Source organism: Suncus etruscus, chromosome 20 (assembly GCF_024139225.1).
Source record: "Suncus etruscus isolate mSunEtr1 chromosome 20, mSunEtr1.pri.cur, whole genome shotgun sequence".
Taxonomy (NCBI): Eukaryota; Metazoa; Chordata; class Mammalia; order Eulipotyphla; family Soricidae; genus Suncus; species Suncus etruscus.
In genome coordinates this window covers 26119722-26135041 of record NC_064867.1, presented here as the reverse complement: position 1 = coordinate 26135041, position 15320 = coordinate 26119722, and the positions used below count along the sequence as shown (strand labels likewise).

Below are 15320 nucleotides of genomic sequence, written 5' to 3'. Positions count from 1 at the left end.
GGGAGGAGAATGGCCAGAAATCTAACCCTGGAAGGTGTTGAACTGATTCGGGTGTACTCCAAACTTTTGAGGTGAACTAATCTAGTTCCACACAAACATTCTTTCTGAGGTAAAATGATTTCTTGACTTAAAAAAACAAAAAAAACCCAAAATATTATTATAAAATATTTTATAATTTTAATTATATTATACCATATAATGAGATGATATAATATATAAAATTATAATTTTAATGTTTATAAAATAATATTTTCCAAAATTATTTGGCAAATAATGTGGGGACACCAGCAACTCTCAGCCTGAGACAGTGGGGTTCAGGGAGGTAAATAATGGAGGGGGCCAGTGAGTCAAGAGGAACCTGGAAGCAGAAACCTTAGAGGAGTCTCTAGGCAAGGCCTGGGAGGGTTCCTGTCGCTTTACCTGTGCGAATAGTAGGTGGAGGAGCGAGCCTGGAGCAGACCCTGAGCCCCACCTGGAAATGAAGCCTAGGTGGGACATGATTGCTCTCCCCAGCTGGGTGGCTTCCGGTTGTTTGGCGTCGTTGCCAAGGAGGCGGCGCGGAGCCTGCCGGGAAGTCGGGGCGTGATTTCTGACCGTCGTGGGCGGGGACTCCCAAGACAGCGGATCCAATTGGCCAAGGCTCGGTTAAACAAACAGAATCCCGCGAGATGTACACTTCCGGTTTTGCAGCGGGCGTTCCGGAGTGAGGTCTCGTCCTGGTGTTTTGGGATTCCTCTTTGTGATGTAAGATCCGCGAACATCCACTCGGTTGCATTCCCATTCTGTAAGTTCGGCCGCTCGCGGGGCTACCTGGGCGCGTGGCTACTACAGGGCTTTGTTTTGGGGAGAACCGGACTTGTAGATTAAGCGTGTACCCCGGTTGCTCATGGTGTGTTGTGCTTGAGAATTGAGATCAAATCCCTGGCTGGTCTTTCTCCACTTCCCCACCCCATTACCCCACCACCACCACCACCACCACCATATGCATTTATGGCAGAATCCTACAGTGCATTGTGATTAGCTCAAGTTGACAGCGGTCTCTGCAAGTAAGAAAGTCTTTATAGAATAGATTTGTAAAGAAATAAGTACAGGGGCCGGAGCAATAGCATGCTTTGCACGTGGTCAATCCGAGTTCGATCCCCAGCATACATATGATAGACGTGATTTCTGAGTGCAGAGTCAGGAGTAACCCCAGAGAGCCGCTGGGTGTGGCCCCAAAACAAAACAAAAAACGTAAGTGCACAGAGGGGACCATTTATACTAGCAACCCTGGAGGTAAAGGAGGGTATAGGGGATGGCATGCTGGGAACAGGGGTGGAGGGAGGACAACATCGGTGGTGGGAATGCCCCTGATTCAATGTCACTATGTACCTAAAAAATTACTGTGAAAGATTTGTAAACCACTTTGGTCAAAATAAAAATTAAAAAGAAAAAAATATATATGTCTTTTCAGGTTATGGGCAGAAATGGGGCTGAAACAGTGGAGGATTTCAGGTTCAAGTGCAAAGGGACGTCCCCAAAGTCAGAAATGAACAATAAATTTTATGCCATTCTCTTTAAGATCAAAGTTAATTCAATAATAATAATAATAACAATAATAATAATTCCATGTTTGGCACAAGGGCACTGAAGGATTAGAAGAAGGTGCGAGAACCCAGGGATCAGCCCTGGGTAAACAGGCCTGAAGCAGGGGCGTTAAGAGGATTAAGAAAACAAGATAGATAAAAAGAAGCAGAAAAAGAAAACAAGATAGACATAAGAGCAAAGTACAGGGTCCGAGGGTTAACAAGCCTTGTGAACTGAAAGCCCTCCTTGTCCTTCACATATAGTATTATTTAGAACGAGTAAACACGGGAAGAAGGGCAAACTTTCACAGGCTTTTGCTTATCATGCTAACTGGGTTGGGCGGGTACTTATCTAAGGAACCTGGAGCTGCTGTTAGCAAAAGTCTAGATTATCTTCTGCTGCTGAGGTGACAGATAAGAGTGAACACATATCTCCTGCATTTCTTCATATCTAACACACCAGGAGTGATCCCTGACACAGAGCCGAAAGTAACTAATCCCTGAGCACTGCTGGGTATGGCCCCATACCAGAACAAAAATTCAGAGTCCACGTAAGTTCTGTATTATTGTTTCAGTGTCCTCTTTATTTTCTCTTTAGAAGCATCAGCAACTTCTCATCTGACCCCAGAACATGAGACCAGTCTTCTGCCTTACAACACACATGCAAAGCCAAAGAACTAGCAGGCGCTCTGCTGGTTGTTATTTCCTAAGGATCTAGGTATGAACTGAAGTATGCTGACACATAAAAGGCATTAATTTACTCAAAAAAAGTCATTCACAGCCCTTGCTTTGTTGATTGGATGTTGCTGTAAGCCAGTGCTTCTCAATTATTTTTTGTCATGCCCCCCTAGGAAGAAGAAAACATTTTTCGCACCCCCCATGCGACTGTAAATAGTTTCTTTATTAAAAAAAACTTTAACCTGCAATATATATATATAAAATAATTTGAGCTGATTTTTTAATCAGAGGTGTTGTCTGGATGAATGGCAATAATGAGCATGTTTTGCAATGCATAGCTTTTCGAAGTGGGGTTTGAAGCAGGACACAGCAACTCTCAGCTCCAGAGAAATAGAGACATGAACACACAGGGCTTAGCTTATTATGACACAAGTTTGCTGAGGTCAAACGCACCCCCCTTTACAGAGCCTCTTGCCCCCTCTGGGGGACGCACCCCACTATTTGAGAACCACTGCTGTAAGCAATAAGCAATGAACTATGTAATTCTGTAACCAGCATCAATTTAAAATGTGTTCCTTTGTCTTAAAGCAGGCACTTCTTCCAAGTGGCATCGCCATGGGGATCCGAGGATTAACGAGTTTTGTGGAGGATCACAGTAACGAGTTGTTCACGGATGTGAAGTTTTGGAATTCAAAACTCATCATCGATGGCTACTCTCTCTTCTACCGACTCTGCTTCAGTTCCCACTTGGAGCTCCAATACGGAGGGGACTATGATTCTTTCGCAGATGTTGTGCAAGATTTTTTTGAATCGCTGTTTACGTGCCATATCTATCCGTACGTGGTGTTAGATGGGGGCTGTGACCCTTCTGATAAAAAGCTCTTGACTCTGATGGATCGGGTCAGAGAGAAGGTTCAGGCGGCTCATATGCTGTCTGTGGGTAGGGGACAGTGCGTGGGCCCCCTCCTCATCCGGGAGGTGTTCATTCAGGTTTTGATCAAGCTTCAGGTCCCATTTATCCAGTGCTTCTCAGAAGCAGATAGAGACATCATGACCCTTGCTAATCATTGGAATTGCCCGGTATTATCATCCGATAGTGACTTTTTCATTTCTGACTTGAAAACTGGATTTTTCCCACTGAATAGCTTTCAGTGGACAAATATGAACTCCATCAAGAACACCCGAGACTACTATATCCCAGCCAAATGGTTCTCTGTGAACGCATTCTGCCATTGCTTCACCATCAACAGAGCCCTCCTCCCTCTCTTTGGGGTGCTGTGCGGTAATGACCACGTCAGGCTCCCTGTCCTGGAGACCAAGTTCAGTAAAGGCCACTTTTCCCTTGGCTCTCCCAAGGGGAGGAAGCACCAGCGCATTCTGGCAGTTCTGAACTGGCTGTCACAATTTGTGGACCCTACCATAGCACTAGACACTGTCCTTAAAACGCTGCCAAAGAAGGATCGGGAGCATGTGAAGAAACTGCTCTGCAGGTCCATGGAAGAATACCAGCAATCACCAGTGCGGCTCCAGGACTTCTTCCAGGATGGCACTTACACCTGCCCTGAGGCCCAGGCCCTGGGGTTGCCCAACTGGGTCCTGGCGGCTCTGGCCAAAGGCCAGCTGGCACCTTTCATCAGCGATGCTCTGGTGCTGAGACGGACCTTCCTTCAACCACAAGTGGAAAACACGCAGCGCGAAAATGCCCACAAGGTCTCTCAGTCCATCCGGCAAACCATCTATGGTCTTCTTTTCTGCAAGCCACAGGGTGCCTCGCCTCCTAAGACCTTGGCATGCAGTGAGGTGGAAAGGATCAATAGGAATATCAAATTGTCAGTTTTGGGGCCAGCTGTGCTGCCCGAGGAGTATTCTGACTTAAGCAGATTGGTGGAGGTAAGTGCTTGAAATGCTTGTTGTCAAGGCTTTATACAGCACACTACAGGTTATAAAGTTTCTTTAATTTTATTGGGGGCTTGGGGCCCGAAGAGAGAGCACAGCAGTAAGGCATTTGCCTTGCACGCAGCTGACCCAGGACAGACGGTGGTTCGAATCCCGGCATCCCATATGGTCCCCTGAGCCTGCCAGGAGTAATTTCTGAGCGCAGAGCCAGAAGTAACGCGAGTGCCACCGGGTATGGCTCAAAAACCAAAAAGTTTATTGGGGGCTTGGGGGTAGGAAGACCATATCTGGTGGTGCTCAGGGACTATTTCTAGTTATTCTTAGTGAACCACAAATGAGACTGCGGGTGGGGGGGGGGGCATGGAAAGGGACACATGCAAGGTAACTGCCTTACCATCTCACCATTGTCTTGTTGATGTACTTTCCAGAGTTAATGTTTGATTTCCAGAATTTGAAGCCAACTGGTTTTGAGCATAGGTTAAAGATTTATGGATTTATTATGCAATTTCACCCTCATCAATTAAACTGAAGTTAGGGGCATTCTAAAGAGCAATGTTTTGGGGCCAGAGATATGGTACAGCAGGTAGGGTACTAGGCTAGTGGCCTGGGTTCTCTCCCCAGAACAAGTTAATCAGAAGTGATCCCCAAGCACAGAGCCAGGAGTAAGCCCTTAGCACCTCTGGGTATGGCCCAAAAACTAGAAGAAAAAAAATAACCTTTGGGGCAGAGACACCTTTGCATGCTGGTGGCCTGGGTTTGATTCCAGGTACTGCATGGTCCTGCCCCCCAAGAAGTGAGCATCACTGCATGTAGTCCCAAAGCCAAAAATGTAAAAATACTGTGTTTGGCTGAAATTACATTTCTGTTCATAACATAGTGCTGTTGGAGGGTTGGATTTCTTTTTGGGGGATGTCCCACACCTGTTGACGCTCAGGGGTTACTCCTGGCTAAGTGCTCAGAAATCGCTACTGGCTTGGGAGGGGGACCATATGGGATGCCAGTGGATTGAATCGCAGTCCCTCCTAGGCTAGCGCTTGCAAGGCAGACACCTTACCTCTAGCGCCACCGCTCCAGCGCCAGAGGGTTGGATTTATTATCAGTTTCTTCTATAATTTTCTTGAGGAATAATTGTATGATAAAATGCACAGTTTTTGGGAAGGAGTTTTTAAAAATTGAGTTTTGATGTTTGCATCCATGAATGTATTACCTTGACAGTATTCTCTGGCTTCTTCATTTCATCCCTCTCTGTAGTAAGTACAGCTAGGAGAATCCTCTTGATCAGTCAGTGTGAAGAACAGAGGTAAACCTATTCTCGAAACCCCAGAAAATTTCCCTGTTTGGTTACAGTCCCTACCAGTCTCAACCCATCACAACAGCACTGATTAACAGCATTCAATAGTTTTAACTGATTTTTAGTCTTGAAAAGATGCTTTTCTACAGAGCCTGACTGATGTACATAGGGTAGGGTGCTTGCCTTGCATAAGCCCAACCCAAGTTTAATCCCCAACATTCCATATTGTGCCTTTAGCATTTGAGTGCAGAGCCAGGAATAATCCATGTGCGTCATTGAGTGTGGTCCAAAAGAAAAAATTTAAAAAAGGATTATCCTGTATGAATCCTATGCTTCTTGTACTCAAGGTGATGTTTGATATTCACTAATGTTGCTGCAAGTAGGTGTTTCTCACTGTGGTAGGGAATATGCCAGAGGATTTTTTTTCTAGTATTTACGATCTTAAAAATTTTGTTTTTGTTTTGGGGTCACACCCAGCAGCGTTCAGGGGTTCCTCCTGGCTCTCCACTCAGAAATAACTCCTGGTGGATAAGGGGAATGGACAATATGCGATGCCAGGGATCAAACTCAGATATCAAATCCGGGTCAGCCACATGCAAGGCAAATGTTCACATGCTGTGCCATCACTTTGGCCCCTTAAAATTTTTTTCTACCCAAATGGTTGAATAGTAGCATAATTTCAGCCATCTTGTGGGATGATTTGAATTTTTGTTTTTGGGTCATACCCAGCGGCAGACCCAGGACCATATGGGATGCCGGGGATTGAACCCAGGTTTGCTATGTGCAAGGCATGCTATAGTTCTGGTTGTGATGATTTGCGTTTTTCTAAAGAATTACTTGAATGAATATCGTTTTAGGTGTTCTTGTGTCACTTATGAAAATTTTTATTCAAAGCACATTCTTCTTTTGTGTCTGTTTCTATTACAAATGCTGTAAGTAAATATTCTCACTCCCCCCCCATTCTGTGGATTCTTACAGCATATTTTTGTCATCAAAACATTTTGACTATCCTTTGTGTGACCTACTTGAAAAAAATGTTTCCTAACTCAAGGTCATGAAATGATTTTTTTTTTAACTTTTTATGGTGAGATCTATAATCGCATGGCAGATGGAGGGATGTGCATTAATGTGTGTGTGTATATTGGAATCAGGACACATTTTTACCCTAAAATAAAAATCCATTTGAGTCACTGAGGATCTCACCTGTTTTTACACCCTGCTTTCTCTTCAAAGCAGAGTTAAATATTTAAATGTGCTCTGGGCTGAGGTAGAATTTTATCTCCTCTTCTCATAAACTGATTAAAAACTGTATTTAGTGCAGTGTTGCCTCTGATAAGCCTGTGACCATTCTAGATTAATAAGATGCGAATGAGATTCCAAAGAATGCAGATACGGAAAGTTAGTGTGATAAAATCTGCTCACTTGTTTTTCTCTATATTGGATGGTAAGGATAGAGCACCCCTCTGGGTCACCCACAAGAGAGGTTAACTGTCAGGAGATATGGAAGTGGACTGTTTTGCAGGGGAGGTTAGATATTGCCCAGACAGCTTCTCTCTGGACACCCCCTGCCTCTAAGGGAGCTTTTCCTGCAAGCTCCTACATTCCTTCCCCTTCTGGGAATAAAGCCGAACCCACTGAAGGCCTATATGCTGTGCGGAGCCTGAGCTTTTAGAAGGAGGCTATGGGGCTCCAGCGTGGCACAGTGGGAGGGTGTTTACCTTGCCTGAGGCTGATCTAGGACAGACCTCAGTTCTATCCCTGGTGTCCCATATAGTCCCCCAAACCATATGTGTGTGTATGTGTGTATATATATATATACACACATACACATACACACATGTATATATGTACATATGTCTATAGATATATATTTATGTCTACATTTTTTTGGAGGAGGCTATGAACAGATTCCATAATATGTTCTGTGTAGTTCATTTTAATATTCATTTAATATTCTCCTGGCAGATGGTGACATTCAAAAACCCCAGCAACTTATGCATGGCTACAGTTAGAGAAAGCGACCCTTGTTTCTCTTTTGGTTTGGTTTTGGACCACAACCAATGATGTTCAAGGCTTACTCCTGGCTCTCTGCTCAGAGATCACTCCTGGCAAATTCAGGTGCTGGGGATGGAACCTGGGTTAACTGCAAGAGCCCTACCCAGTGTATATACTCTTGCTTCAGCCCTATAAACAGAACATCTCTTAAGTCCCAGCCTCAACTCCACAATGTGTCTAGATAGTTCAATAATATTCTAAAAGAATCCAGGTGTTGTCTCAGTTTTACATGCATTTTCTACCAGTTTAATTCATAAAAATGTTTTTTTAAAAAATATTTAATTAGTACCATTTTTCCAAAGGGATGATTATATTTTGTTAACTATTTTGTTTCCAACTTAAGAACTTAACATAGCATAAGACGAATAAAAATATTATTTATCATGTTGGTCTCATGCACAGAAGAAATTCCCTTGTCAAATATGCCACTTTATTTTAGACAAATCTCTCTTTTATCAGGTGTCAACGCACACACACATACTCCAAACTAGGTGTTAAATACTAAGAAATATGCCATCAACATTATCCTTCCAGAAAGATTGTTTTCTGGGTATGTGTAGATACTAGAATACAACTTTTTTCCTTCCCTTTTTAAAGTTCTACCATAAAGTGCTCTTGCAGGTCTCCCTTTTAATAGTCTTCACTTTATGGTGGTGGGGGGGAGTGTCTCCTGAAAGACCCCTTGGGTTTAGAAGTTCCAACATTTAAAAAAAAATTTTATGGGGGGATTTGGTGTCTTACCTGGTGGTGCTGAGCTTACTTCTAGCTGTGTGCTCTGGGATCACTCCTGGCAGTGTTCAGGAGACCATTGTTTGGTGCCAGGGATCAAACCAATCAGGTTTGGCAGTGACAAAGCCAGCACCTTAGCCCCATACCATCTCTCTGGCTGCTTCCTGACATTTGTCATTCACAACACCTGCAAGCCTAATGTCGATGGCCCTTAACTTAAATACGCCACTTCTCTTGTCATCACCGTCATTTACCCTGCAGCCTACCCCAGGACCAGCACAGTCCCTCGTGGGAGAACACAAAGACCATCTAGCATTCACCTAGGAAGGGATACAAGCCAGAACCCAAACCAGCAGGTGCAGATAAGTTGGCCTGTGCCCTCACCATGCCTTCTGGGGAGTAGTTGCTGGTGAGAAGGTAGAGCATGAATGTTATGTTTCTCCAATAAGAGATTATTGAAATACAGATTATTGTGCTTTCCTTGGGTTTACTGAATCTCAATGTAGGGGGCAGGACCAGGTGACCTGGAGCTGACACTGATGGTAGGGTATGAATGAGGACTGGGTAGGAGCTGCTGTGACACCCAGTCCGCCATCTCACCCATGTGAACACACAAATCACGTTCTAAAGGCCTTTTACACACAAAGGTCAGAAACTGGCACAACAATTTGACTTGTATTACTCTCTGTTCTGGTCTTTGCCTCTCAAAGTTAATTTTTCAAAAGGAGAAACTGACCTGCAGGATGTCTGATCTGCCTTTTCAGCTCTCTTTGGCTAGACGGTGGATGCTTTTGTTAGAAACTCTGCAGGTAGAACAGACCGTCCTGGAGCCAATCCCTGCTCTGCTCAAGTTGCCCATAGCTGTCACCTGCTACTGGCTGCAGCAGCCCGAGGTCAAGGTTCAGCTCCACTACCTACAAGCCCTGTTGTTGGGGATGCTGCTGGGGCCCGTGCAGGCCACACTTGACAACCCTGGTAGGTGTTGGGAATCCCAGGGTATGCTGGGTTTTTTTTTTCGTTTGTTTGTTTTGTTTTGCTTTTCTGCACTCCGGAATTACTCCTCCTATTACTTGGGGGAACCGTATGGGATGCCAGGGATCAAATCCAGGTCTGCTACATGCAAGGCAAGCACTTCAGAGACACTTAAGGTGTCCACACTGTGCACCTCCAGCAACATAAATAAAAATTTACTGGAAATATTGGTATCACATGTAGAAACAGGAAACATTTGTGCTCGTTACTTTCTATCTTTCCACTATTTAAGTTTCAATTGGTTTGGCAGTAGTGAAGGTAAAAACAGAACTTCTCCATTCAAGCAGCAGTTCCTAAACTTATTTGCCCCCTCTTTTTCAGAAAAAGGAAAGGTTCAGAAAATCTACCCTAAGTCCATAAATTGATGCCCCCTAGCCAGGGGGGTATTATCTAGCCAGAGCAGAATTATCCAGTTTGAGAAAGACTGGATGGAAAAAGAAATAGGCTTCGAGGCCACTTGCCCTGCAATATAAAAGGTAAAATAAAAGCTTACTGACTGGAGCACTAAGATTCCCTAATGGAACTATTATCTTTAAAAATTCTAAGTGGGAACAGAGTGATACACAACAGTAAGGTGTTTGCCTTGCACGTGGCCGACCCAGAACGGACCTGGTTTGATTCCCCGGTTTCCCATTTGGTCCCCGGAGCCTGCCAGGAGTAACCCCTGAGTGCTGCTGGGTGTGGCCCAAAAGCAAAAAAAATTCTAAGTGCTGGTCTATAGAGATAGAAGCCCCAGGCATAATATGTTTTCCCCAAGAATGACTCCGGCACTGCCAGACTTAGCCTCCAAATAAAATGAAAGGAAATAAAGATTATAATTGTCCATACTACTATTGAAACTTAAGTTTTCACACCATCTAAACTCTCAAGTCATCACACAAATCATCACATTTGCTCTTCACCAATATGACCCAACAGCTCCTGGTCCCGGGTCGCTGTCTAAAGTTAAGTTGGAAATACAATGTCCCTGTTATATTCGCACACACCAGTGCAGGTAGCCCCGTGTGGCAAGGGCTTCTACAGCACAGATGCAGAACATCTTCACTGCAGCAAATGCTATTGGCTATTGTGCTCTGAAATGTAGCTGGTAAAACAAGTGAACTGGAAAAATGACCCAACACTGAGCACTGCCAGTAGTAATTTCTAAAGGAAAGGCCTGGAGTAAGCTATGAGCACTGCAAGGTATGGCACAGAAACAAAATGAAACAATGCAAAATATATATATATATATATATATATTTACATATATATTAAATATATATATTAAATATATATAAGGACATCATAGAATCATATGTATATATATAAAACCGACTTTAAGGACATCATAGAATCATATGTATATATATATATATAAAACCGACTTTAAGGACATTATAGAATCAGGGTCTCCATGAAAGCAAGTTTAGTGAAAGAACGGCAAGAATACTTAATAGCTGTTAAGACACTCAATGATTTGTTCAGTAAATTTGTTTATGAATCATAATAAATCATAATGATTTTAAAATTAAAATAAAAAAAAGAATACTTAATAGGATCATGTTGTTATTTTCATAGAGATTTGGGGTTTGGAAGAGTGCTGATGTTTCTGAGGACATGTAGTAGTAGGTCACTGGCAACAATGGGAAGGGGGTGTAAAAGTTATTTTAAAAGAGAAGGATGTCACGTCAATGCAGAGCATGTTTTCCTTGTGTGAGGTCCTGGGCTCAATTCCTGGCATCAAAACCCAAATAAATGAAACCAAAAGTAATTTGGAGTTGAATAGTTAGATTCTCACAAAAAAAGCATCTCAGTACCAAGATTTCAGCATCTATGGCAAGGCTGTAATACTGAAATTTGCACAGTAAATAAAAGCCAGAAGACAAAACTATTTGGGTGGTTTAAAATGTTCATGTGTGTAAGAGTTCATGTTTTATACAGTGGATAAGGCCTTGCACGTGGCTGATGTAGGTTCAATCCTCGGCACCCTTCTGGTTCCCTAAACCCTGTGCACAAAGCCAGGTGTATGCCCTGAGTACTGTTTGGGCCCCCCACCCCATTCTTTTTTTTTAACTGACCAAATAAAGGGTGTGTGTGTGTGTGTGTGTGTGTGTGAACCATTGAAACCATTGTGATTGACAAATTCCTTCACAGTTGGTTTTTCAGACAACTGAATCAGGGTCAGTCCCACCACAAGTGTCAACCTCCTTCCACCAATGTTCCTAGAATATATCCTATACCACCACCCTTTACTCCCAGGCCTGCCAGTATAATGGATATAATGGACTCATTTAAAGCTTAAAGTCTTATATAATACTTTTGGGGCTCCTCTCTCTGTTGTATCTTGTTCTCCAGGTGAGTCCATGCTACCTGAAGATGGTGCTAAGAAACTGTACTCAGAGCTGCAGAGTGTGAAGGCTCGGGCCTGGCGGGGCGAGAAGCTGGACCTAAGTGTGTGTCATGCCTTCTGTCAGTGGCAGTGCTGTCTGCAGATGGGGCTGTACCTCAATCAGCTGCTCTCTAATCCGCTCCCAGAGCCAGACCTAACTCGGTAAGTGCCACGGGGAACTGCTATGGAGAGCTGCATACAGAAGTGTATACTTTCACTCATAGTTATGAAAAGAGGAAGGTAATTTCAAAAAGTAATCATAATGTAATAGTGTTCCAGCTGAGGAACTGGAATGAGGGAAAGAGTAATTCTCTACCTTTTCCCAAACCAACTATCCATTCGATGCAACTTTTTATTTGTTTTTTTGTTTGTTTTTTGTTTTTTGTTTTTGGGCCACACCCGGTAACGCTCAGGGGTTACTCCTGGCTATGTGCTCAGAAGTTGCTCCTGGCTTGGGGGACCATATGGGACACCGGGGGATCGAACCGCGGTCCGTCCAAGGCTAGCGCAGGCAAGGCAGGCACCTTACCTTTAGCGCCACCGCCCGGCCCCCACGATGCAACTTTTTAAATTCTGTTTCTTAAACAGGACTCAACTACACAAAAGGATAAAATTCTCCCCTTTTGCAATAAGGCCATGATGTTTATTGAAGTCAATCAGATAAAGACACTATCATTTCAGTTTTAGGTGCTATTTGATTAACTCATGCTGAACAAAGGCACAAGTTAGTGCAATAAAACAAAAATAAAATTTCAGGCTCTGATATTAGGTTAGTGGTAACCACCAAGGAAGGTGAGTCAGTCGTGTGGTACAAGGACAGAATTGGACTTTCAGGGTTGAACTCCATGTGGTATGTAGACAGGCTGATTTTTAATGACATAAGTGAAAATGCAAGTGCCAATTTTTTCAGTACTCAATTGAATCACTTGGTTGTTTTCCCACACCATATAAATTATGTGAAAAACAGTACTAGTCTTAACACTATAAAATGAAAAATAGTGGCAAATAAGTCAAAATTAGTTCCTTCTCAACTTGAATAAAAGGCTTTCTCTGAGTATCCAACTGAATTATTACTTTATACCTCTGGTCCTGCCTGTTGTTAACTCTTGTGCTGTCTAGATTGCATTCTAAATGCTTAGCATTGTCCTACCATTCACATTCAGATCTTTGTTAAATGCCTCAGTGTTAGCCAGGGAATAGTTATTTTCAAAGAAGTCGTTGTCTTGAACTTTTATTCTAGGGAAATACCTTTTAAGACATGGAGTATTTTTAGGGTTTTGAATCTTCTGGGCACTTACGAAGAAGGGAAGGGCCCTGTGCTAGGATTGAGTCTGTGGTATTTAATGGAGTGAGAAAGGACAGCAATAAGGGACAGGCCAGGAAAATGTTATGGGATTATGGGGTGGACATTATGGTGATTGTCCATCCAGGAGGATGAGCAGACGTGGAGAAGGGTGATGGTAAAGTGAAGTTGAAATCACCTATGTTTTGTTTATCTCTTGGAAGCAGGGAGACTTGTTTATTTAAACCATTTTTGTTTTGGGGCCACTCCCGGTGGTACTCAGGGGACCATATAAGATGCTGGGGATTGAACCCAGATTTGTTCCAGGTCAGTAGCATGCAAGGCAAACGCCCTACCACTATTCTATCATTCCAGCCCTACTTAAACAATTTGTTTTAGCTCCACTGTCTAGCGTAAAGTACTCAAATATTTGTTGAAAGAGTGATGTATGAAGGCATATCAAATGTGTGGGTATGACTTTCATGGTAAAACGGTTTTTAGTTATAAACAGTACAATAATATTTCTGGGCTTGCAAAGAGAACCCTAGACTATTCTACTGAATAAAATGAACTTGCCTTTTAACTTGAGTATTATTTATTCCTCTGACCCCCCCCCCCCAGAATGTAGATTATTCTTGATGGATTTGTGACCACAAATTCACATAAAATAGAATAGGAAGGGGCCTGAGATATATAACAGCAGGTACTATATCTTGTACTTGGCTTGTACTTGGTCAACCCAGGCTTAAACCTTGGTACTGCATATGATCCTCAAGGCCTTGCCACAAGTGATCTCTTGAGTTCTACCAGGGCACCCCGAACACCCAAACCAAAACAAACAAACAAAAAAAAAAACAAGACCAAACTATTTTCTTACGATTTAAGCATCTCAGCATTATCAAGGCTTTTTATGAAAAATTGATTTTATATTGACTAATCAATGGTTCCACATGAATTGCTAAAGCACCAACCAATTCATCAACTGTAGCAGTGAGGTATATTAAATGTGTGGTTTCCAGTTCATCTTATATTAGTGAAATAGACTTTTACCCCAAGGAATGGCCTACATGATGCCATTCCATTCTCATTTTAAACCGTGTAGCCATTTTTGACCCATTCGACATGTTAAGTGGCGTCATCAACTTCAGGTTAGTTGCAGAACCAGTATGCAGGCATCATTTAATGTGCTGATAAAAAATTAAATATTGCCAGTCAAAGAAGTTATCCTTTTATATAACTTTACCAAGATGTTACCTTTGTAATCTTCAAATAATAAAACCCTTCCTTCATGGAACAGATTGTTCTCAAATGATTGTGCAGAAACAAGAAGAGTGTGTCACGTTTGTGAAATTGCCTGTGTGATAGCTGTCCCTGAGCTAAACCAAGCGGGTAATACCGTCCTTTTCTTCCTGTTGCAGAGTGTACAGTGGAAGTCTGGTGCATGAACTCTGCCGACAGCTGCTTCTGTCAACCTCAGTAGAGAGTGTCCTGAGCGTGTGTCCAGAGGCAAAGAGACTCTATGAGCTTCTCTTCAATGCTGCAAAGTTCTATGCCCCCGCTGAATTATTCCTGCCAAAGAGTAAAGCAAACCCCAAAAAGAAAAGATCTAAGAAACAAGGTACCAGGAGGTCCAAGAACAAGACTGGAAATCTCTCAGATTCTCAGAGTTACTATAATGGAAGCAATCGGTTTCGGATATTAACAGCTGAAAGCTTGGAGGACCGTATTGAAGCTGTAGAGCTCAAATAAACTCAAATCTGCAACCAGATGTATAATTCTCACCAGTGGTCTATTACCACCCTTAAAATGATTCAGGTTTTTTTTTTTTTTTTTGAACTAGCCCAGTAAGGGGCCCTACTCTGCTACAGGTATTTTATATTCTTCTTGTATTAACTTTGTTTAAGGAACTTCTGTATTCCATACATTAGGAAGCGTACTTCTCTCCTTTTAACCAACAGTTTGCAGACCTTGAGTAGTCTATAATTACAGTGCTCCATAATTGCAGCAATTCGGCTATGCTATCAAAGAATGCAAGTTCTACTCCAACTCTTCATTAACAGAAGCTGAGTTATCACTAAGAAAATCTTTACAAGCCTTTTTTCATCCTTGTTATGAAAGGTCTAAGCCTTGGAAGATGGAGATAAATATGCCAAAGAGAAAACTCTAAACCAAATTAAGAGTGAAGAACACTACAAACAAGTCCCAGGATTTCTTTCTACTTGAGGTCTTGCTTTTCTTTTTGGAAGGTAATACCTGACAGTGCTCAGGATTTACTCCTGGCTTTACACTCAGGAATGACTCTTTGCAGTATTAAGAACAACATATGGGATGCTGAGGATCAAACCTGGGTCAGGTGCATGCAAGCCAAGAACCCTACAGCTCTACTATGTTGCTATGTAAATTTTTGTGTGTTTGGTTTTGTTT

The 15320-nt window shown here is 42.6% G+C and overlaps 1 protein-coding gene across 1 annotated transcript; it reads left to right on the top strand.

Moving 5' to 3' along the window:
- Window positions 1-2259: 2259 nt before the first annotated feature.
- ASTE1 (asteroid homolog 1) lies at window positions 2260-14645 on the top strand. The gene is made up of 5 exons (XM_049766562.1): window positions 2260-2283; window positions 2835-4133; window positions 8979-9195; window positions 11581-11776; window positions 14315-14645. The coding sequence occupies exons 2-5, from the start codon at window positions 2859-2861 to the stop codon at window positions 14643-14645; spliced, it is 2019 nt and encodes a 672-aa protein (XP_049622519.1). The 5' UTR covers window positions 2260-2283; window positions 2835-2858.
- The last annotated feature ends 675 nt before the right edge of the window (window positions 14646-15320 follow it).

Coding starts and splice junctions, on each gene's coding strand:
- ASTE1 (XM_049766562.1), top strand. CDS start 2,859: ATGGGGATCCGAGGATTAACGAGTTTTGTGGAGGATCACAGTAACGAG. Junction 4,134..8,978: donor ACTTAAGCAGATTGGTGGAG/GTAAGTGCTTGA, acceptor CTGCCTTTTCAG/CTCTCTTTGGCTAGACGGTG. Junction 11,777..14,314: donor CCAGAGCCAGACCTAACTCG/GTAAGTGCCACG, acceptor TTCCTGTTGCAG/AGTGTACAGTGGAAGTCTGG.